This window comes from Syngnathus leptorhynchus, chromosome 21 (genome assembly GCF_054491065.1).
Source record: "Syngnathus leptorhynchus isolate UIUO chromosome 21, UIUO_Slep, whole genome shotgun sequence".
Classification (NCBI taxonomy): domain Eukaryota; kingdom Metazoa; phylum Chordata; class Actinopteri; order Syngnathiformes; family Syngnathidae; genus Syngnathus; species Syngnathus leptorhynchus.
Window position 1 is genome coordinate 3453905 of NC_141215.1, and position 22449 is coordinate 3476353.

At 40.2% G+C, this 22449-nt stretch overlaps 2 protein-coding genes across 2 annotated transcripts; both read left to right on the forward strand.

Moving 5' to 3' along the window:
* Positions 1-304: 304 nt before the first annotated feature.
* Positions 305-20531, forward strand: arhgef39 (Rho guanine nucleotide exchange factor (GEF) 39). Its single transcript, XM_085902745.1, has 12 exons — positions 305-391; positions 1599-1764; positions 2669-2763; positions 6320-6440; positions 7128-7246; positions 10831-10901; positions 13067-13195; positions 15669-15898; positions 18416-18504; positions 19477-19597; positions 19775-19869; positions 19989-20531. Exons 2-12 carry the CDS (start codon positions 1621-1623, stop codon positions 20011-20013), a joined length of 1239 nt encoding a protein of 412 aa, XP_085758871.1. The 5' UTR covers positions 305-391; positions 1599-1620; the 3' UTR covers positions 20014-20531.
* Positions 20532-21094: 563 nt separating this feature from the next.
* rergla (RERG/RAS-like a) lies at positions 21095-22248 on the forward strand. The gene is made up of 5 exons (XM_085902746.1): positions 21095-21161; positions 21316-21372; positions 21561-21634; positions 21700-21848; positions 21920-22248. Exons 1-5 carry the CDS (start codon positions 21110-21112, stop codon positions 22197-22199), a joined length of 612 nt encoding a protein of 203 aa, XP_085758872.1. The 5' UTR covers positions 21095-21109; the 3' UTR covers positions 22200-22248.
* Positions 22249-22449: the final 201 nt, after the last annotated feature.

The window sequence follows — 22449 nt, forward strand, 5'->3', positions numbered from 1 at the left end:
TTAATCACTTTGCTCTATAGTCACGGCTCTCGAGTTACGACATCCAGCAGGTCGGTGTTACTATGGCAACAAAGAATGTGTACATTAGTATAAACGTGCTTATGTTATTAACCTTTGCTAAAGAAGTATTAAAAGTCATAACTATAGTCAATATTAAAATGAATAACACGATCAAGGAACGTATTTTTATTGTGACGCGTGAAGACGCTGTTCGTAACTTGGAAATGTCTCGTAAAACGAGGACCAGCTGTAACGAGGCGGGGCTACAGATTTTGAAAATGGGGGTGGGGGGAACGAAACCAATCAGATTGTGAGACGTCATCAAAACCGGAACAGGGAATCTCCAACCCGAAAAGAGCGCCTGGATTTAAAGTTGAGACGTTAACACAAGGTAAAATAACTTATAATACAAATTAATAATGATTTTATGTAAATATTTAACATCCGGGAGGCAATATTAAATCTCTTAATCCTAAACTTTACCCGCAATCTACAAAAAAAAAAAACGCTTTCTATTTTGTGCTGTCATGCTTTGTGTGTTTTGATCTACTCATCCTGCAAAATGCAAACTGTAATGTTGGAGAAATAGGGCCCAAATTAACACAATTTACACAATAATGATTATTCAAGCATTTTAACAAAGTGTGTCTAGTAAAAGTAGCTCTGTTTACATGTTTGAAAACTATCGGTCAACTGTCATGAATAGCGAGGAGCCAGATAAAAGTGGTATTGATACTTGTGTGGAAAATGAGCATTGAAGAAACGACGTCAATATTCACTATTGATTATTGTTTTTCTCCTGACAGCAGAGATGCTGTGATTGTACATTGTGTTTCTGTGCTGATAAGCATGTCATTAAATCAGCACATCATTACAGGGCCATGTAAAAACAACAGTCTTCATCTAGTTAACACTTGAAATTGTGTGTAAGGATATGCAGCAGTGTATATATATACAGTAATCCCTCCTACTTCGCGGGGGTTACGTTCCAGACCCACCCGCGAAATGGGAATTTCCGCGAAATAGAAACTAGATTTTTTTGAAGTATGAGCCATAATTTTAACACTTCAGAACACTTAAACTGCTTTCTAAAGCAGGATATTCTATTTTTATCGCTGACATCAACCAGCTCGCTGCTAGGGGACTTTCATATCAATGGACTGTGCGCTCCGCATTCATGCCTTAGCGACGAGACTAACAGTGTATCGCTATGTCCAGATGAAGGCCACCGCCGGTGGAGAGAACGCCCTGAAGTCACATGTGACGATAAAGTATACTGTACTGACTCTTTAATTTATTCATTTCAAAACAAGAAAACGACTTTTAAACGTAAGCTATCATTATTAAAGGAAAATGAAGAAACTCAAGTGGCCGCAAAACCTCGTGAAATGATGAAATTTCTGCGATAAAATAATTAATTTACGCATTTTTGAAAACCCGCGATACAGCGAAGCCGCGATAGTTGAAGCCGCGAAGTAGGAGGGATTACTGTGTATATATATATATATATATATATATATATATATATATATATATATATATATATATATATATATATATATATATATATATATATATAAACTCTTGTACGTCTCCAGGATAATCCTTGACGCCACGACCATGAGTTTCTGTCCAAGTCCACCTGATGCCCTCAACTGCATCCAGCAGCAGAGGGACCGCTGGGAAAGGAAACGAAGCCGGGCAGCCAGAGAATTGGTGCAGTCGGAGCAGCGGTACTGCCAACAGCTGGAACTAGTCACCACTGTATGTTAAATATTTAAAAAGAAAAAAAATACAGCACTGCCTCTACTCACAAAAGATTATTCAACTTTTTTTTCAAGCTCTTTATTTTCAATCCAGTTTGAGTTGTAAATATAACTTTTGAAAGCCCTGCTAGCATAATGCTAACACACAAAGCAAAACTAGCATCAATGTTGCTTTAATTTGAACAGTACAGTGACACACAGACAAAAAAAAAAACATATTACCACAACAATTTTAGTCACTTAGTTGTGAAACTCTTCTTTCCGTATTTTATGTGAATGTATTACACTGCTCTCTGGTGGCCAAGGTGCACACACTACTAGAAGAAACTTAATATCAATGAGCATTGAAGCATGAAATCATTACAAACTTGATTCTTTTTTACTCTCGAGTCAGTTCTTAAGAGGTGTCTTCACCTTAACAAATTCAAGATTTTATATATTTTCCACAAAACCTTGGTAGTCATTTCCATTCAGCGTCATACAGTACATAAAGGTTACTGCATAGTGAAAAGCAACACGCTGAAGGTAGCAAGGCATTGTACCCTTCACTTCCTGCGGTGACAACAGACTTTACCACCCACCAGTGTTACCTAATTTCTACTCAATTACTCTCCCTCCGCCCGTATACTCCAATTAGGAGTCATTTTAAGCCTTGTGCTCTTTCAATTTGCTAATCCCATTTCCACCGCAAATGACTTGAGACCAACGCAGCTGCCACTTTAGTCGGACGGCATTTTTCTATACTCGTAACAACCTTCATTCATATCCGCCTGCTGACTATAATGCCTCTTATTTATTCTTTTTTTTTTTTTTTTTTTTTAGTCGTTTCACTAACGTAAACAAAACAACTCGTGAAAAGTTTCACCAATCAGTGCTGAGTTGTCTTTTTTTTTTCTTCCCAGTACTTTGTGGAGATTTTGAAGGCCAAAGGAACCCTGAGGCAGGACATTAGAGAAAGCATCTTCACTTCAATTAAAGCCATTCACTCAGTAAACCAGTAAGTATCCCCTTGCATAATTTACGAATATGAACGCTTTAAGGGCAAGGAGAGACTGTGTAAAGTGATTGGGAAAGCAGTTGCTCCCCTGTGTCGGAATGCACTCATGATAAACTCCAGGTTTATTAAAGTATCGGCCTTATCTTCACCATTAGTCAGAGTCAATGATACTCTGTAAGGGTAGAAATGTTCAAACCGACACCCCCTTGAGAACATTGTTATAATTTGAGAAGATAAAGCGTAAAATGGAAATGATCGATATAATGGGAAAATATGAGTTTTAATTGAAGCTTTGAACTAATTCTGAAAAAATCATTCATACATTTCAAAGCGCAATAAAAACATGGTGTAATTTTCTTTAATGAATAAAAAAAAATACATTTACATTTATATTACATTCAATTTAATTATTTTTTTTAATTGACTCATTTATTTCCCTTCATTTTTAAATCACATTGTCCTCCTGCACAATGCAATCTAGTTGAAAATGAATCAACAGTGCCTCTGCTGTCTTTAGCCAAATAATGCACGCCACATTGCCTCAATTCCTTTAAGACGCCATTCACCAACAATCAGTTCCACACAATCGAAGCAATTTTCCATTAATTAATTCTAGTGCTCATCTATTTGTCTGCCAGGTCGAAATGGGGAGGGGAAAAAAAATAGGATAGCGTAAGGCATGCGCTACAATGAAGACTGAAGTATGAATTACACACTGTGACGTACGGGATAAATGGTTCTGCACTTCCCATACATCTTCATTATGGGCCCCGCTTATTGAATTAGTGGTTTAAAAGCAACGGCAAGTAGTAAGTACTCCATTTAAAAACATTCCATTGAGAGACAGTGCATTAGACAGATTTATCAGCGCTAAATGATAGATTAGATTTTCCCATATTCTCTTCCCCCACTCTGACTTTTTGCGGCCCAATAATTGTCCAGTAAAGTCCTTTGGATTCATACGTGATGAATATTCCAAGTGCGTGGTATACAATATGTTTGTTTTATTTGGTGAAATGGTGAGTAACGAGTGTCTGGATTATTAAAGGCTATCGAACGATGTCAAACTTTTCAAAACCGCGCAAAAGAATGAACAGTCTTTCCATGCGTCGTTAAAAAAAGAACATTAAAAACCATTTAATGCATTTTTTGAAATTGAGTTTTACCAAAAAAAGCATTAAATACAATACCCCGGAAGTATTAATTAAATGAAAATAATATTAGTATGCTACCTGTTTGCAATTAGCACAACGTAAGCTTGCGTCAGATCTCAAAGTGGTATCAGTATAAAATTTAAGTAAATAAAAGGCATACAATGTTGTTCACAGGAGTCACTACAACACAGTTTAGCAAGAATATGATAAATATTTGTGGGCACTTAATTGTAAATTACAACAAAAAAAAAAGTTCCATTCATGTTCTTGTCACCAACATTCAACACGAAACGCAAATGATCAGCAAACCCAAATCTGACCCAAAGTTTTACACTCCCTTTAACTGCATAGCAGATCTTTAGAACTAATCCGGTCGACCCGAGTCCGGCACAGTTCAAGTTTCCAAGCGTGCAAACGCCCTGAGGCTTGTTGCTAAACATGATTATGCCCTCCCCCCAGCACACACACACACACACACACACACACACACACACACACACGCTCCCATGGAGTAGTCATTGTTAGATTTGAATTCAACCCAAGTGCAAAGTGTATATGTATATTCATCTGATGTCCCTGTGTTTGTTTACTTGCCCGCAGAGTGCAGTGGATAGAGTTAATAAATTCTACCACTTTTTTTTTTTTTTTAAAAGCTACATTAAAAAGGAGACATGTGAATATATATTGATATGCCGTGCCATTCATTTCTGCCGCAGACTGTTTATTGAGAAGCGGCAGCAAAGGCAGCCATCCAATTATCCCTAGCTTCGAACATGCCAAAACAGGAATAAGACTTGAAAGGCCTGTCAGCGGATCAGGTATGAAGAATAGCCACAGTGGATTTAAAAATGGGAGGCATGGGGGTGGCGGGGGGGGAGGTGTCATGATGATAATAATAGGTAGAACATGAAAGGTAGATAAGACAAGACCCGTGCTGTGATCAACAAAATTCCACGCTATTGTTTGTGCTATAACAGCGAATTGACTTAATGTTTATTTATTAGTCATGTTAATGGCGCCCTAACAATTGATATTCATTCCACCCCCCCCCCCCAGATGAAGGCGACTCGTTGGGAATTGCGGTTGAGGTCATATCCAGCCCAGATGTCGCAACTGCTTGGAATTAATGCAGATTAACTCGACATGTGCCAAATACTAATCCCACCCTGCCGCTAATGGCCGGATAATTTAATTGCTATTTAAAAAAAAAAAAAAAAAAAACGTAAAAGAAAAGGTAATCTTTAATTTTTATATTTATCATAATAGCCTGTGGCAGTAAGAGGAAGGGGGGGGGGGGGAATCGGAAACACTACATTTCCCGCCCTTTGCCCTCGTTAGAACTCTCTCGGCTTCTCCTGCATCTCCTGATTATGAACAGAGGCTACCTAGGCGTGCAACTTCATTAAAATCTATTTAAATCAACTTCAACTGAAATGTGCCTCCTTCCAGCGTGTGCGAATAGAAGTCTCTGGGAACATCATTAGAGAGTGGGGAATGTGTGTATGTGTGTGTGTGGTACTTCCTCTAAATTTGGATAACAAGCTCCTTCACCAGTGTCAACACCCCCAACCAATTGCGTCCGTGTTGCTATAATGTGCCTGACAGCCTTGACGACTGTTTTGCCTTTTTGCCTTGATTCACTTGTTTTGCTCCAAAGTTCAGCAGGCATGTTCTCACTACAAAGTGGCCCAGGGTGCCCTGAAGGTAAGACCTACCATATCTCGGTCCTGGTAAATACACCGAGGCCTACAAACGTCACTACAGAACGTGAGGAACAGTCCTTCTAAACTTTGCTCAACCTCCGCAGTTTCTCTAAACGTGAGCCTTTTTTTTTTTTTGCCTGTGAAACGATACTTCAGATGCCATCGCGCCTCATTTGAGATCACACCGATATGGAACGGCGGTGTATTCCCAGGCGCTAACTCAAAGTCCAAAGCGCTCTGACTGCAGGCTAAATGTGCGCTGGAGGAAGTGCTTGAAAATTAATGTGTCAGAGGTGTTTGACACACAAAATATACGCGGCGTATATTTTGGAGGACGTCAGGTGATTGATAGGGTTGCAAAGATATTTCGATTAATTGTTAATTAAAATCTCGAAAAGCTCAGCCAAGAACCTCAAGGCCCGCCGCATACCAAGCGACGTGACTGGACAATCATGAACGGTCTATGCTAATTCCCTGTTAGCACGTCAATAGGATTTTACATTGACTTTAGCATTAGCGCTGGAGATGGTTTTTGAAGCAAGATTTAAAAATACACAATATGTGTAATTGTTTTTGTTTTGTGTTTAGTTTTACAGAAAACATTGCATTGTTTGGCACATTTTTTTGCAGTTAAATTACATTTTGATTCATCGATATTGTAAATTTCAAAGCTAACCCTTCGATATTTGTGTTTTGCAGATCTTTGCTAGTATACCTGGAAAACGGCTACTTTGCAAAGGGCTTTGAACAGTTTTGCTCTCAACTGCATCACTACAACATCTTTGCGGACAACATTTACGATGCCCAAAAAATGCTTTGGGTAATTAAGGCTCCTTATTTTGAAGCGATTGCTAGCATACGCCAACTTCTCATGGAGTTCATCACAGCTTTAGCTACACTCACCAAGGCAGCTTTATTGTCATGAGTGACAAGTTTGGGGCATCATGTCACCCAAATGTTGACACATACTCATGCTGACATGATGTGCAGATGCATATTTAATGACATCACCGGCACCCCACAACCCAACACCTTCTCCGGGCTCCTCAGCCCAGACATAATGAGTAACAAGAGTGGGGGGATTCTCCAGTTTGTTAGCGGGACTATGACACGAGTTTTCAGGGGTCGTCATTGTTATGTCCATCTTCGGGCGTGCGAGCTGAATGCAGATACGACTTTGTGGGAAGAAAATGGGATATGTACTCGCTCGATCTGGTTTCTTTACGTATTGTCATAAGCGATATGTGGTGCATGTCGTGTTTCTTTCAGTCATCTTGTCAAAGGATGGTTTGTTGGACAAATATGACGTGTCATGTATTGTTTGGAAGATTTTTTTTATTTTTTTTTTCATGAAAAGATGATGTGCCCCTGTGTCCCTAGTTTGGTTCAAGGAAAGCCAAATAAAAACTTATGCAGTATCAAATAGTGAGCAGCCTTGGAAGCAATGGTTCCACTTTGTTGCAGCTTTTATTTTTGTAGGATAAATTGTGTCCCTTTGTCCATCCAGATGCAGCTGAAGAAAAACAAGGCCTTCAGACGGTTTAAGAAACTTCAGGAAGGCCGGCCGGAGTTCAACAACCGCAAGCTGGAGGACTTGCTTCAACTTCCTATCGAGCGGATTGATCAGTGGGTTTTCTGACCGTTGAGTGAATTCTTAGTTCTTGGTCACAGTACCGTATTATTTATTTATTTATTTATTTACTTATTTAAAGAATTCAATTATTATATCAGTCATTTTATACTATTTATACTATTTATTTTAACTTTTATTTTTACCAAACTATAAGGCACTCTCAAAATCCTTTTTGTAAAAATCTACTATATTTCCAAGAATTTTAGAAAAGCCTTTAAACAAATAGTTTTATTCTATAAATCTCTCAGAATGATGCCGTTCTGTTAACCCCCAATAATAAGCAAGATCCGCAAAGGATAAAAAAGCAGATGGTGTCAAAAAATTATCCTGAAATGAGACTTGCATAATAAGCAGTAATTGTAACTATTATTATAAATCGGAACAACAGCCCCTCCCTGTTCCCCCTCTGCTTACACTCGCAAAAACAAAATATATTTTTACATTATTTAAAATACATCTGTGCTTTCTCAAAGGTATTCATTCCCCAATACACCGGGAATAAACACTACATCCCTAACATATTATTTTTACAGCAAACATTGCAAAATGCTTCCAAACATCACAGTCTTTGTTGATTTTATTTTTATTTTTTTTTCAAATCTGTTTCCTACCAACTAATGAAATGTGTTCTGATCGCATTCCACCGCTTCCTTAACATGTCACAGATTTCACGCACGAGTTACCGTTTGATTGTTTTCCTTTCACGAGTCTTTTGCCGCGTTCATTACACAATCTATCGTCTGGCTGACAGATATAATTATTATTATATGATGTAGTGCCCACGTCTACGCGCTATCCGTCCGGAAACTGTCAAAATCTGGTTTGTTAAGTACCGCTTTTGTGTTGAGCTGTAATTTCATGCGGTCCTGATCTCACTTGTTAATTAGCAGAACAAGAAAAGAAATCATCTGAAACGTGCTTTCCAACGCGTCGCGTTTTCGTGACACTGGTTGATCAAGCCGCTTGTTTGCATCCTAATTACGGATCTTCCACGTTCGTCGTCATCGCCGATGTACGAGCCTTTGACATGATACATCCAACCGACTTGGCGGCGAGTTGAGAATTTGTTTCACTGTTGATATTTGAATCTCCTTACGATGTTTGTGTTTTATGAAATACTGGGGGGAAAAAAAAAAAAAATCCTGGATGTCATGGTCCTTATGACATACAATTATCCATGACTCTGACATCTAATCAGTCTCCAGTACAAGCTTGTGTTGCCCGGGGTTTCCTTGTCCACTTCCCGTCATTACCATCGATTCGTCTGTCGCTCTCTGCAAAACCCAGGAGACATGAGGGATGTGTCTAATCCTGTGATGATTTTAAGCGGCGTATAGATAATCATCCCCCCCCTCCCCCCCGACTGGCAACTTACCTTACCTCGCTTCGGAACGGCAAGAAAATTGTTGTCCCGTATCGCCGTTTAAGAATGATGGATGGCGAGCGAAGCCCCGGGGTGCGGATACTTATGTTGCTGCTTGGGGGACGAGTAAAATAATTGCCTTTATTAAGTGGCGCTTCACAAGAGCCCGACTCAAAGTAGTCATCTGTCTCTTCTACCGCTGAGTTCACCATTATGACAGCGATGGGGTCTCAAGTTGATTGCGACACTGGATAACAACCCCACTCCGCCCGTACCGGCTACATTTATGTCAATAATGGAGTTTTAGCTCTTATAAAGACGGCAGGAGGCCTTGGATTATGTGTGCTCTAAACCAAGCGCAATTTAGCGTAACAAGGCTTTGACCCAGCTTGTTTCAGAGGATGTTCTGTGTAAAAGGCATACAAAACCCAAAAGGTCTTTTGGGTCATTGTCATTCCTGCTCACCATTGTGAAACACCCGAGTTGGGCGTTGTACATGGCTGCCGTACTTGAATTCATCTTTCTTTTGACAAGGTGGGCTTTCAAATTAGCTGCTTTTGTGTGCTCGGGCATTTATTCTGTCATCCGCTACAGCCTGGCACTGTAAGGCTACTCCAGACAAGGACGAACTTTTTGATTAATTTCTTTTGAAATGTTTTCTGAAAGACGTGGTCTGCAGGTACATCGCTGTTATTTTTTTGCCCCCCCCCCCCCCCGCCCCCTCTCTTAGTAATTTGTTATATATTGTCCGTCTGACCCTGTGCTTCATTGTCAGTATTGAAGCAAGGCTGGCAATGAAACCAATTGCTTTATTGAGGTAGATCCATTTATAACCAATAAAAAAGATGATTGAGGCTTGGTACGATCAGATAATTAGGCAGACATTTGCTATCAACACAAAGGGTCATGAATGGGGAGTGTCTCGAATTTTAGCGTCTGGCTCCTTTCAGCTGCCATTGACGCCCCGGGAGCTGAAAATTACCGTATTTTATGTTACCGTATTTTTCGGACGATAAGGCGCACTGGATTATAATGTGCAGTCTCAAAAAATAGGCCTATTTTGGAAAATTCCCGCATGTGAGGATCAATGGGCGCAATCTTAATGAACAAATGTATTTTTTTGAAATTTCCATATACGGGCAGAACCCGGTTATAAGGCGAACTGGGTTATAAAGCGTATTACTGCACATTAAGGTAAACAAATCGGTTCAGCAAATGAGTCAAACGATTCATTTTAAATCCGACATCCATATATAAATCTCTCTGTCCATTTTTGAGAAAATTCAAAGATTTCAAATGCTCCTTATACTGTAAAATGTACAGTACACGATCCAGATCAGGTATGCGTTTTTCGGATGCTCTTGTTTACAAATTGGAACATCTCGGAAATTAATTATAACGTGTTTTCGTGCCGGTAGGTGCATGAAACTACCAGCTCTTAGTTTCCATAGAAAATATACAAGCTGTTGGGAATATCTTATTGTCTCATTATCTTTCTTTGCTGTGGTGCTAATGAGTGGGACAGGGCAGCTTAACAAGTGAGTGTCATTTACATTATTTGAAATCAGCTATAATAATGCTCATTAGACTGGTTCTTTTGTTACACTGCCGCTGTAATTAGAATTTCATCTCAACTCCTTGGAAGGGGAAAAAAAACAAAAACGAGGGCACCCATTGCTAATAATGTCTGTAATGCATTTGTTACTACAAGACGATACAAGGAGAGAAGGAACTGGGTATTTTTTTTTTCTTCTTTTTAAGTGTCCCTTAATTGATGTCGGCTTAATTAGAGCTTGTTAGGCATTCATTTCATTTTTAATCAGTAACTGAGTACATGCACAATGTGCTCCTCCACCCACAGCGTGATTGCTTACCGCTCAAACCCAACAAAATGAAATTTCTTTTTTTTTGCTCACGATCTTGCAATAAGTCGATCGTGATTGACGGTGTGTTGAGCAGGTGGATTTTTTTGACCTCACCCAGTGGCACCAACATGTCTCGGCAGCCAAGGCAGACCATAGAAAGACGGCACAACAGAAAAAAATCAAATAAAATCAATCAGTGTCTTCCCAAGATTGAGTTGTTTCAATGGGGAAATAAAGGAATATAAATAATTGGTCAACTTTATCCAGATAATATTTTCAAATGGCTTTTTTTCAGTATCACAGAGCGGATTGTCTGTAATATTTGTTTAAGCAATTTCTGTTTTCTTAGGTATAAACGTTTACTGCAAGAGATGACTGCAAATACGATTCCAGATAACCCTGAGTTCCAACAGCTTTCACGTAAGTGCCTTTCGCAATTGTGCTCCCGTCTCAGTAATCCTTTTTTTCCCCCCTTGCTGCGTGTCAAGGTCAATATTTAAAAAAAAAAAATGTTTTATTGTTCAGCGATGAATACCGCACTCTCCATCTTGTCCCTCAAGTGGTTGATGCACCGACACGTTTTCATGTAATTTCAGGATTCAGTAGCTGTTATAGATGTTTGTGAGTCAGTCGCGATGCAACCTACAAAAAAACTTTGCTCGGTAGTTTTTTTTTTCCATTTCGTTGAAAACGAAAATAAAACTTTCAAATATTTTTTGTGTAATTTCAAATGATTCAACCTCTACCTCGGTTCCATCGTCAGTCAAACAAAGAAAAACCTCACTGGAAACTTTTCATTGTAAAAAGTCAGTCACCAGACAGTCATTCCAAAAGAAAGCCCTCATTAGTTTAATTTGGCGAACAAAGACTGCGTTAGCATTCCCTTTCATTCCCCATTTGCCGTTATTGTCGCAGCGGCGCTTCGGCCAGCGGAGAAATGAAAGCCAAGCAAAGCTCAACGCGAGTGCAAGTTCTGGTTTGATGTGGATTTTGACATAATTAATTGGGAGTGGATCAGAGGCTATTAAGCTAGCAGGATATTAATAAATAAAGTCCTCCGACATCAACACAAATCCCGATAATGACTCATTTCGGTCGTCAAATAAACAGCAAAGTCGACTGAAGTGCGAATATACACAAGGAATTATTTATGGGTATCAATTAAAATCTCATTGCTGATGTGCTGCCTTTGCTTACAAATTAAAACAGCCCGTGACTCTAAGATGAAGGTACATATCTGAAAGTGCTCCACCATCGTCTCTTCCTCTTCTCATTAGCGATGTGTTTTTAAACTCTTTTTTTTTTTTTTTTTTTAATGGGGGTTGGGTGTTTTTGCGTGTGGTTTCCATCGTCAGCCCCAATTGTATTGCAAAGGGAATTATTTTTAAAAGATATTTCTGACAAATCACGTATCTGATTAAGGAAACCAGCTCATGCGGGTACAGTGGAAAAACTTTGTTGTTGTTGTTGTTTTCTCTCGTGTTGGTCCTTGTTGTTTTCCCCTGAAGCTTCTGTTTTCTGCATTGCTTTGCATTCTCGCTCAATTTAATTGTTATAATTGCGGCACTTTGGGAGGTTTTTTTTTTTTTGCCTGCTTACAGTACGACACAACTCAAGCACGAAAACAATGTACGACCCAATAAATGATGCTGAGACTTTGTCGTAAAAGTTCTTCCGGCTTTTGTTTCATTGTCTAAATAGTAAATAAGTGGAATAAAGTGTCCAAGAATTCGAAGAGTTCTTCAGCATGTCTAATAGGCGAGATGTATTATTAATGTCTCGGCCAGATCTCATGTCAAGAACGCGGTAATTAGAAGTTGTTGTTTTTCCGAGGCAGCCGACGTAAAAATATTCCAAGCACGCATAACAAAGGGGAAAAGTCTACACGGATGCCTTGTTTGGTTTACATTGTAATTGATGTGGAGTTAAGCGAGCTAATTAGGCGGCGATTATTTTAGTAGAGACACGTCGCCGAGAGGCTCGTGTTCATCTAGATTTTCATTCCTCGGAAACCAAAGTTGAAATGTTGCGCTTGAAATTAAGGATTCAGCCACGCGTCGTGACATCGAATGTGTTAATGATGTAGCTAGAAATGTTTACAGCTATTATCGGGGATGCGTTGAAGTAATCTTCATGGCTTTGTCCTTTTTTCATGTATTGTTTTTTTATTTTCCCGGTGCAAAGGTTTGTTGTTTTGTCGTAAATAGTTTCTTGCAATAGTTGACGATACATGGAGGAATTTAATTTAAAGGATTGAATTTGTAGAAATCCTACCGGTAAAGCAGTGTAAACACATGTTGACAATTGGGCCCAATTAGCAAAACCCCGATTATCAGTCTCAGATTCAGTTAACATTCTCAAATGGAGCACCGGGTTACATGGAGAACCGGGTTATATGGAAAACCGGGTTATACAGAGCATTACTCCACATTAAGGGAAACTAGCCAGTCCAGCAAATAAGTCAAACTTTATCCAGCTTCAATCGGAAATCCTAATTTTTGACATAAAGGATTTTAAGTGCGCCTTATAGTCCGAAAAATACGGTAAAGTTATCCACCAGTACAATGTGGGGTTTTTTGCCACAGGGGCGGTGGCTGCGGTGGATGAGCTGCACCAACGTATCCAGAACAATACCCGGCGCCACGAGAACCACCTGCAGCTGTGCCGAGTGCGGAAACTGCTGAAGGGGCGAAAGACGAAGGTGTTGGCTGCAGGTTAGGGAGCCTCTGATCACTTATTCTTTTCATCTGGTTGGAGCGGCACCTCAAACCACCCCTCTCCGCATCTATTGCCGTATCCTGCGGGACTTAAGAGTAGATGCAAGTGTAGAAATGAGAAAAAAAAAAAAAGGGAAATTCACTAAATAAAGATGAATTGTGTACAGTAGGTAGATCTTTTTATAGTCGATAATCAGGGCAACTTTCTCCAATGTGGTTTGAGTGTCTTTCCTTTTTCTTGCTTAATTATTTCCCCTCTTCCGTTGTGGTTCCCTCTCTACTTGTGGAGCGGTGGCTTTTTTTTTTTTTCCCGCCTCCTGTTGTTGGTCCCCGGGGGGGGACTCCGGCCTCCTTGTTGCGTTGGCTCGGCCTGCCAATATCCCCCCGGGACCAATTAGAGCCCAGTCTCATCTTGTGGACTCACTGATAAAAAAGGCAGCCAAAGTGTGTTTTCTCGATATGGGTAATGCATGTATGCGTCGAGCCACGTGTGTGTGTGTGTGTGTGCGGGTGAGTTTGTTTTCTTGGATACTGCCGGAGTGTTTTTTTTTTTGTTTTTTTTTTGTGTGCAATAGAAGCGGCATTTCTCTAATGCCGATGTGGGAAGTTTCAAAAGCTCCTTTCATTCAAGTTCTCAGACCCCTCGCAATAAACCCACCCAGTCCCACCAGGCCGACTTCAGAGCAGCCGCGGCCTCACCCCGACCCATTTTGCTTCCCATCGCACCAGCATCGCCATCTTATTTGGGGAGGGAAGCAAACTTCTGCCTTTTACAGATGAGACACATCAAGCCCCTCAAACATATTAAGTAGGGATGTGATTTGAGGTGGGGGCGGGGCTAGCCACTGTGAGATACAAAACCCCGAATCAATGGGACATCGATACAACAGAAAAACGGCCCGTTTTCCCGCGGTGACTACCGATTTATGTCTGCTTCCAGGTCCCTTCAATTTAAAACAAAGATACTTCACATTTTGTCATTTTATCTTAGGTGACCTTTGACCTGGTCTTACAACTTACACTGGATTTGGTTGTATTAAAATTCACTGTCGATTCACTGGCAAAATTCAGTTTGAAATCGTATTCCCATAATTTAATCGAAGTAACCGCATGGAAAAATAAGCATAGTGTCATTTTCTTGAAAAACAGTAGGGAACTTTTCTTTTTTTAGAACCTGTTAACCCTACTTAGGTAAATATATGCCCTGTTAAGGCCAAATCTGACCTGTCCTCATTCTGTCACATCTCTACAGTACAGAGGAACAGGACCCCTTTGTAGATCCAACCTTTTATTTCCTGACCCACCTTCCCTCAGCCCCCCCACCACGGCCTTGCCCAAAAGACTTTGTAGTGGGAGCCGAGGTTCTCTTTGACAAGGAACATTGGAAAAAAAAAAAAGCCTTTACGTGGAGAGGAGTGCTCGGCACCTCCTGCTTTTTGAACCTGCTGCCTCAAAGCACCCCGCGGACGGTCAGATGCTGGCAGGGAGTCTGAGAAGTACCTGCATTCTTCTTCTTGGCAGTGTTGCTAACTTCTCAGAACCTTGTCAACATTTTCTGTCAAGGTAAAGCTGATTTAAAAAAAAAAAAAAACAGTTTGTTACGGCGTTGATTTGAATACACGGAATTTAACTTGACGTCTTTGAAGTGCATCCGTTTCAGTACGCTGGACAGCGGCGGCTTTTCCGACGCTTGAGCAAACATACTTTGCCGCTCGAGCGTGAATTAGAAGCGAAGGCATGTTCCGCTATTACATTACGACGCCTCAACTTGATTTATTACAAAAACTTTACGGAAGAAACGCCACCTGCCGACAGTCATTTTCAAACCGCTAATGTGGAACTTGGCAATTATACCATTACGGTCATAAATGAAGTGTTTGATTGAATACTTTTGTTTCAATTCATTCATGCTGCTTTTTTTTTTTCTCGTTCATTTGTAACATTTCGTTGGATAGTTTGAAACAGTTCGGGCAACGGAGAATCCGCTATCTCTAGACTATTTTTCCATGTGACACCCATGGCATTTTAAAAGCAATTTGACCCCTTGCACTTCATCTCAACAGCCTCATCCGGAGCGGAAAATATCTTCGGTGAGCCCGAAAGGCACGTCTCGGGCCTAGTCGTAATCACAGGCGGGGGGGGGGGGGTAATTACAAAAAAAATAAAATACCCCGGACCTATGTTTGAATGTTCATCTTTATCTATCCAAATGTCAGGCTGTTGCTTATTAGCGGTGGTCACGGCGCTGCCAATCAAAGAGTCGAGCAGGAGCTATACATTTATAGGCTTGTGGTCGTCTTTACATTTCATGTCAGCCTCTTTTGTTTAGTTTTTTTTTATGTCAGCTTGACCTACATGACTCTGATTCATTTAGTTGTCGTTTCATGCAGAACACATGACACTAATTACAGCTTCTCTTCATCACAGTTTATAAAAGAAAAACAATTTCTTTCTTCTTCTTCTTCTACAGGAAGGTGGTACATCCGTGAAGGCTGGCTGATGGTGGTCCCGTCCAAAGGATCGGGGGTCAAACCCAAGATGTTTTTCCTGTTTTCCGACATTCTTCTGCAGGCTAAGCGTTGCGGCTTCCTGCATGACACTGAGAGTGAGAAGTTTGCCGGGCAGCAAGCCTATCCGCTGGAAGAGTGCGTGGTGAAAAAGATTTTCGGTAACACCACGGGGAAAGGAGGCCTGCTAAGCGTGAGTTTTGATGTCAAAATGATTCCGACACGTGAGGCAATTGACCCTTATACATATAGCCATCCAATCAATTCATTTACTGAACTTCACAGAGACTCTCCACGCTTCGCTTTTTATTCACCGGTCTGGATGGAATCGTACATGTATGGTTTCTAACGAATGCAAGAGTAAGCATGTTGCAGCAGGTGTCGAGACATCTGCTTCTTGACGTGAGCACAGGCGTTATTCGGTTTTTGACGTACGTCGCATGTTTGATTCTTAGCTCAAGTCCTTGACAGTCGCGGCGTGACGTGAAGTTGGCCAGACGTTTTGAGTGTCAGTTACTTCCTCCTCATTTAGCCCCCCCCCCCAAAAAAAAAAGTTCAACTTTTAATGTTCCTCCCGCTTTGGTCTGATCCGTCTCGCAGGTCTCAGTGCAGCTGCCGGCTGACAAATTACGTCTAAATGATGTAGTCGCTGTCATGAAACATTCAACGGAACGAGTCGCGCGTCATTGAGCAAGCAACCAAAGCGTTTATGCGGCAAGTGTTTACTGCCAATGCTGCCGACGTATCAATATTCATTTGGGCTGATACGCTGTCTCGGGGAGCACTTTATGTTCTGCTGCTAATGTGCGTCGCTCTGATACATAAGCAGCCCTGGCCGTGCTTTGATTGCGCAACTTGCGGTATTCAATTCTTTTTCATGTGGATTCGCAGTGGAGCCGAGGCTGCAGTAGGACAAAAAAGTCGAGAGTAATTTAAACAAAACACAAAAAAAAAAAAAAACGAAGAAAAAAAACGTCTTTATTTTGAAGAGAAAAAAATATTTTTGAAGTGGAAAATAATTTAAATTGAATGTTTTCAAGAAGATCATTTCCCTAAAAAAAGATTTAAATTGAATATTTTTAAGAAAATAATTTCAATGTCTTTATTTTGGGGAGAAAAAATATTTTTGAAGTAGAAAAATATTTAAATTGAATATTTTCCCCCAAAAATAATTGAAAGAAAATCAGGTTAAAGTTTTCTGTTTTAAGAATTCATCATATTTTCGTGGAGACAAATATTTTCAAATTTCTCGTTATAGAACGAGGAGAACCATTTGTGGCTCTGCTTTTGAACTAGATATGCACAAGAAAATGGCTAACTTGAAAACACCTTTTTTATTGAAACATTTTAATTAAAAAAAAAAAAACACAAATTCATTTGGCCTTCCAAATTGTTAAATAAATAAAAAATCAGCGCATGCATTTGTCGGCGTGCGTCAACAGCCAAGCAAATGCAGTGATGGCAGTCGAGATAATCTCTCAGTTGTTGGATCAGATTAGGGGCCAGATCCATCTCTTCCGGACCCTCCAGTAAATACATCTTCCTCAAGCCTTGTCGCCGCCTTCCGCCAGTTATCTAATGGCAGAAATGGCATTTCATTAGCCTCTTATCCCGCCGAGGCCCGAATGCATACTCAATAGCATTACCCGTAATTTCTCATAAGGACACATTATTGATCTCGGCTACTACCTGAGCTCAAGAAAAAAAAAAAGGTCTGTCAGCACTCCGGGGCCTTCCTCATCCTGTGCCATGAAGAATTAAAGCTAAATTAAATTTGACAGCTGTAAATACCATGGCAATCTATATGCAAAGTTTGTGAGTCCCCCCCCCCCTTAAAAAAAAAACACTTTTATAAAAAATTTATTGTATTGTTTTTCTCCATCAGGGTTGTTTGTTTTGGCTCACCCTTAGCCCCCCCCCCCCCCCATTCAACTTCCTTTTTCTCCCCGCGCCGCTGGAATATTTTCCCACATCCCCGACAGATTCTCTTTGATGTATAAATAATCAAGCGAAATTATGTGCGCCCGCGCTCTGTCGTCCTTATTATACAAAGTAATTTCTACCTAAGAGGGTCAGATTTCCTGACAAATCCCTAATTACGCCACTGTGAAAAGAAGCGCAAGCTACTTATCCGTGAATCGAGTGCCTCATCTCACGTACCACTCAATTCAGCCTCTTTAATTAGATAATACGTTTGACGAATGGAGCTATTTTTTTTTAAAAATCTATTTAATGTATAATAAGAGGGGGGGAAAAAAATGTCGTCTGAGCTTCTAAGTTCCTTCTCGATCAATATCTCACCACCAAATAAACTAGTTCTGTCGTCTGAAAATTCCACAGCTTAAATGTAAAAGGTCATTTAATATAGCAAAGGCCTAAATTTGAAGCCTTTCGAAAAAGGTTTGCGCTTAAAGTCTTGAAGGTCTGTTTGGCTCTCGTGCCTGTTTTTAAGCAATACATTGATCAACTCAATATTAAATAATGATAAATAATTGGAGTTATACTGGATGGTCAGCCTACAAGGGGAAATATTTACTGTGATGGCCTGCCTCCTACTGGTTGAATGTGGGTATTACAGTTTTCAAGAGATTTCAGCAAAAGTGCGTGAAGCTATGAAAAAATCATGACCTTTGACTATACATCAGTTTTTATGACTTATGGTATACGATGGAGTAAAAATTAACATTTGTTCGTCCGTTTCCTCCTCCAGCTGACTTTTCCCAAAGCCAAACTCCTGCTCATGTCAAACAACCTGGAGGATTTTAATGATTGGTACCAAAGCTTGTCCTCAGCAGTTAGGTAAGTAAACTTGTCTTTATGTTTGACTTTCATTCTTTCTGCTTGGGACTAAAAAAAATATTTTAAATTGTGATTATTGCACGTGCAAGGCTTATTTTAATCTTAGACTATAAAACAAAAAGTATCCATTTTTTTATTGCATTATGACATATTTTCTAATTAAACATAAATTAATTGAATTGTTTTTATGTTCAAACGACTAAAAAAATTAGAATTAAGATATTTCAAGCATGTAGGACGTATATCACCCAGAATTTGTCAAATCTCAGACTAGGACTGACCTTACCCGGTAGAAGGTCCCCAAAACAAGCAAAGGCCAGATATACGATAAGAAGGGGTCCCCGCCCCCCCCCCCCAACCTTACCGGCTCCTGGTGCTAATTAGTTTATCCCGTTGTCAAGGGGAGGCTGTCAAAGCAATCGGACCACCCGGTGGACGAGCCGGTCTACAGGTTCTAAACTCCGGGGAGCGTAATTAGCCGTAGCGTAGGACCAAATAAGAGGACAGGCCGAGAGGCGCAGAGGTCAGCGGAGCTCACACCACCGGGAAGGTCCATCGGGTGCGTGTGCGTGTCCACACATGGCTAAATTATTGATTTCCGGAAGACTTCACAATGCTTGACTGACAATTTTATTTTCCTGTACTCAAAATTACCCATTCATAGTCATCTTTATTATCCAACCACTATTTATTTTTATTTTTTTAAATAAATACAGACTTTTCACAGCGCAACTAGTAGACAGGGGACTTAATTAGTGACTAAATCAATGCCCGGTGGCACTAAATGAAGGATGAGCTCTGTTAAGGTCCAACCGCCGGAGATGTGCTGGATGCTAAACACCATTGAACCCTTACTTACCTTTTCATTTACAGCTATAACCCCTTTCCCACCTTATTGGGTCACCCTTCTGTGCGTGTTCCATATTTTGTTTACATTAAATTTTTAAAAAAATCAACAAACTGTGTCTGCAGGAAGCTGCAGTCCAAGTCGACGGTTATCCTTCAGCGAGAGAATTTGAACCAGGAACCCTTCGGCTCTGCCGCTGAGGCACGCAATTTACAAAGCGGCAATGGCAATCGGAAAAGGAATGTGGTAAATAAACAGTCAGAAAAACCAAACAAAGAAAATAGTAGGATGTGCTAACACAATGTTGTGCTACTAGCATGTACATAATAATGAATACATGTCATATAAATTTCTGTATGGACTTATTTGGGAAATTATTCAGTACAAAGGAACCGGATCTGAGATTTCTACCCATTTATGCAGGTGAGCAATGAGCCTGGTGAGCTTGCTCAAAGACCGGCCATTGAGTGGGAGAGCAGCGCCCCCAAACGGATGAAACAATCCACTACAGAGCAAAGGTCCTTTTCAATCTTTCATAGTTTCAGCCAAGCAAGCCATCAATCAGCATGACTCAATTCAATACTTTTTTTGTTGGAACATTTCAGCATGATCTTTTTTTTTTTTGTACATCCAACAGTTCCTCAAGCTGCGTTCTCCTCTGAGAGATTTCTTTCCTAAATGCAGACGAAATTCGATGTGACAACACCGGTGACGGTCTGAGAGTTTCACTTCAGACTTCTACACTCACTCCACTTTCATTATTTGACTCATTACAACTTTTCCTTTTCTTGTGCAATATAAACTATTTTATGACTGCTTTATATACCAAAAATGTGATATTAACATTGGTGCTTTTTGTCACTCGCTAGAACGCTAACACTTGATTTTAAAAGGAAGCCATTGGGGTCAATTGCATTCCATTGTGTGTGTGTGTGATATTGTCACCTTTACACCCAAAGCCAGTTGCATTTATTTATATGATCCTTTTATGATTTTATATATAAGTGTTTTCTCCTTTTATAAGCAAATATGCACTTCTGTTTGATTCGAAAATTGACTGATATAATTTGGGAGATTTTAAAATAAATTGATTTATATCGTCGCGATCCAAATACTATTAAGATTGTAAGATTGTATCACAAATCACATCTAGTCATGGAAATCATTTGCTAATAAAACTCCAATAACAGACGTTGTTGCCCTTTTGACACTGCAGTAATCAAATATGTCCGCCAGAGGGAGACAAAACCATGGACATGGATCTAGTTTAGCATGTACATATAAATAGAAGCTGCCTGCAAAAATAAAATAACAAATTAATTTATTAAGTGGGTATACTGAAAGTTAATTTGTTGATAGTAAAGATACATTTCCTAACCACACTTGCACTAGTATAAAAAATAGCATGTAGCAAATAAATTCTGCCTAGCAACAGGTGATGAGGGGAGGGAAATAAATAACAGTGCAGTAAGCAGGGATGAAATTGAACCATGGTCTGCACTGTAGGGTTCAAATTATTTATATCGGCATTGATTTGGTTTCTGTTGTTTTTAAAAAAATGAAAACTTAACGAACACAAATGACCCTCCACTAGCGGCTTTGCCCCGCCTCTCTTTCTCCTCCACCCACCCGACGTCTCCCCCGGTGCTCCCCTTGTCCAGTCCACTCATCTCTCGAGCGGGCTTCAACTCCTCTCGTTTTCCACCCCTCATTTCCTCATGCATGCTTTTCATTCCTGAAGCTTTATTTGAGGAGAACATGAGCGACATCAAGATTGCGGTGCTTGGAAGTGAAGGAGTTGGAAAATCAGGTAAGAGGATTTCAATCCAAGCCTGTCATAATTCATATTAAAAAAAAAAACTCATGGTATCCTAATGTGAGGAAAATAGTTGACATTTATGAGCTTAAAAATGTCCTATGTCCGAACTGACAACCCCAAAAATGAAGTAACCTTTGTTTTTCAGCCCTCATCGTCCGCTTTTTCACGAAACGCTTCATTGGAGAATATGCATCATCTTCAGGTAATTAAAAAGAAAAAATCAATTCAATTTTTGGACCACATCTTTCTAAATTCATATAAAATGAAATGTCTACTACATAGTTAAATACAACTGAACTGTAATTGGCCTGCGATTCTTTTGTATACCACTAGAGGGAGTCAGAATACGACCACAGTGTGACAATTGATATCTTCGTTTTCTTTGGACAGAATGCAGATACCGAAAGCGTCTGACTCTGGATGGAAGGCAGATGAATCTGGAGTTGTACGAGCCATCCTCCCTGGTCAGAACATTGATTTAAAAAAATATATATATTTCTGCAAAGACTAAATCACGTGTCTTTTTCAGTCCTTTCAGGGTAATTTAAGTCTTAGTGACCAGATTCACTGGGCCGACGGTTTCATCGTGGTCTACGACATTAGCGACCGCTCGTCCTTTCTTGCCGCCAGAAGCGTAGTAAAGTTCATCAGAGAGCATCGCTCCGGATCTGGCAAAAGGTATATCTCATAAAAATATTCTGGGAAAAACGGTTAACGAAACAAACGTTATATTTATTATATCCCATCAGGGATACCGAGTCGCTCGTATTTTTGGTGGGCAACAAGCACGACCTTTGCCACATGCGAGAAGTGCGCTACGAAGAAGGCCAACGCCTGGCGACCGAATTCCGCTGTCAGTTCCACGAGCTATCGGCGGCCGAGCACTACCAGGAAGTGGCGCTCATATTCTCCAAGGCGGTGCAGGGAGCTGGCGGCAAGGCCAAGGAGCGCAGAAGACGCCCGAGCGGTTCCAAATCCGTCGCCAAACTCATCAACAACGTTTTCGGCAAGAGGAGGAAATCGGTTTGAGGCCGAAAATACTTTGATGTATAAAATATGAACATCTATAAAATCTACTTAACCACACTAACAATTTTTTTTTTCTATTTTCTTACTTCCCTCTTAATATTTGACAACATCAACGACATTACAGCTGCGTTACTGTAAACAAGTGGACCTTCTGCCATCCATTCAGCACATATCTCCATTAGAATCTACATTCCTCTCATGCCTTCCCTGCACAGGTGTCTCCACGCCGCCTTACAAAGTAATAAGACGG

What these genes read in the sequence shown, in the direction of transcription:
- arhgef39 (XM_085902745.1), top strand. Translation starts at nt 1,621, where the DNA reads ATGAGTTTCTGTCCAAGTCCACCTGATGCCCTCAACTGCATCCAGCAG. An exon ending in TGAGTTCCAACAGCTTTCAC is followed by an intron (nt 10,902 to 13,066) that starts GTAAGTGCCTTT and finishes TTTTTGCCACAG; the next exon opens with GGGCGGTGGCTGCGGTGGAT. An exon ending in GCAATCGGAAAAGGAATGTG is followed by an intron (nt 19,598 to 19,774) that starts GTAAATAAACAG and finishes CCATTTATGCAG; the next exon opens with GTGAGCAATGAGCCTGGTGA.
- rergla (XM_085902746.1), top strand. Translation starts at nt 21,110, where the DNA reads ATGAGCGACATCAAGATTGCGGTGCTTGGAAGTGAAGGAGTTGGAAAA. An exon ending in AGAATATGCATCATCTTCAG is followed by an intron (nt 21,373 to 21,560) that starts GTAATTAAAAAG and finishes TTCTTTGGACAG; the next exon opens with AATGCAGATACCGAAAGCGT. An exon ending in TGTACGAGCCATCCTCCCTG is followed by an intron (nt 21,635 to 21,699) that starts GTCAGAACATTG and finishes TGTCTTTTTCAG; the next exon opens with TCCTTTCAGGGTAATTTAAG.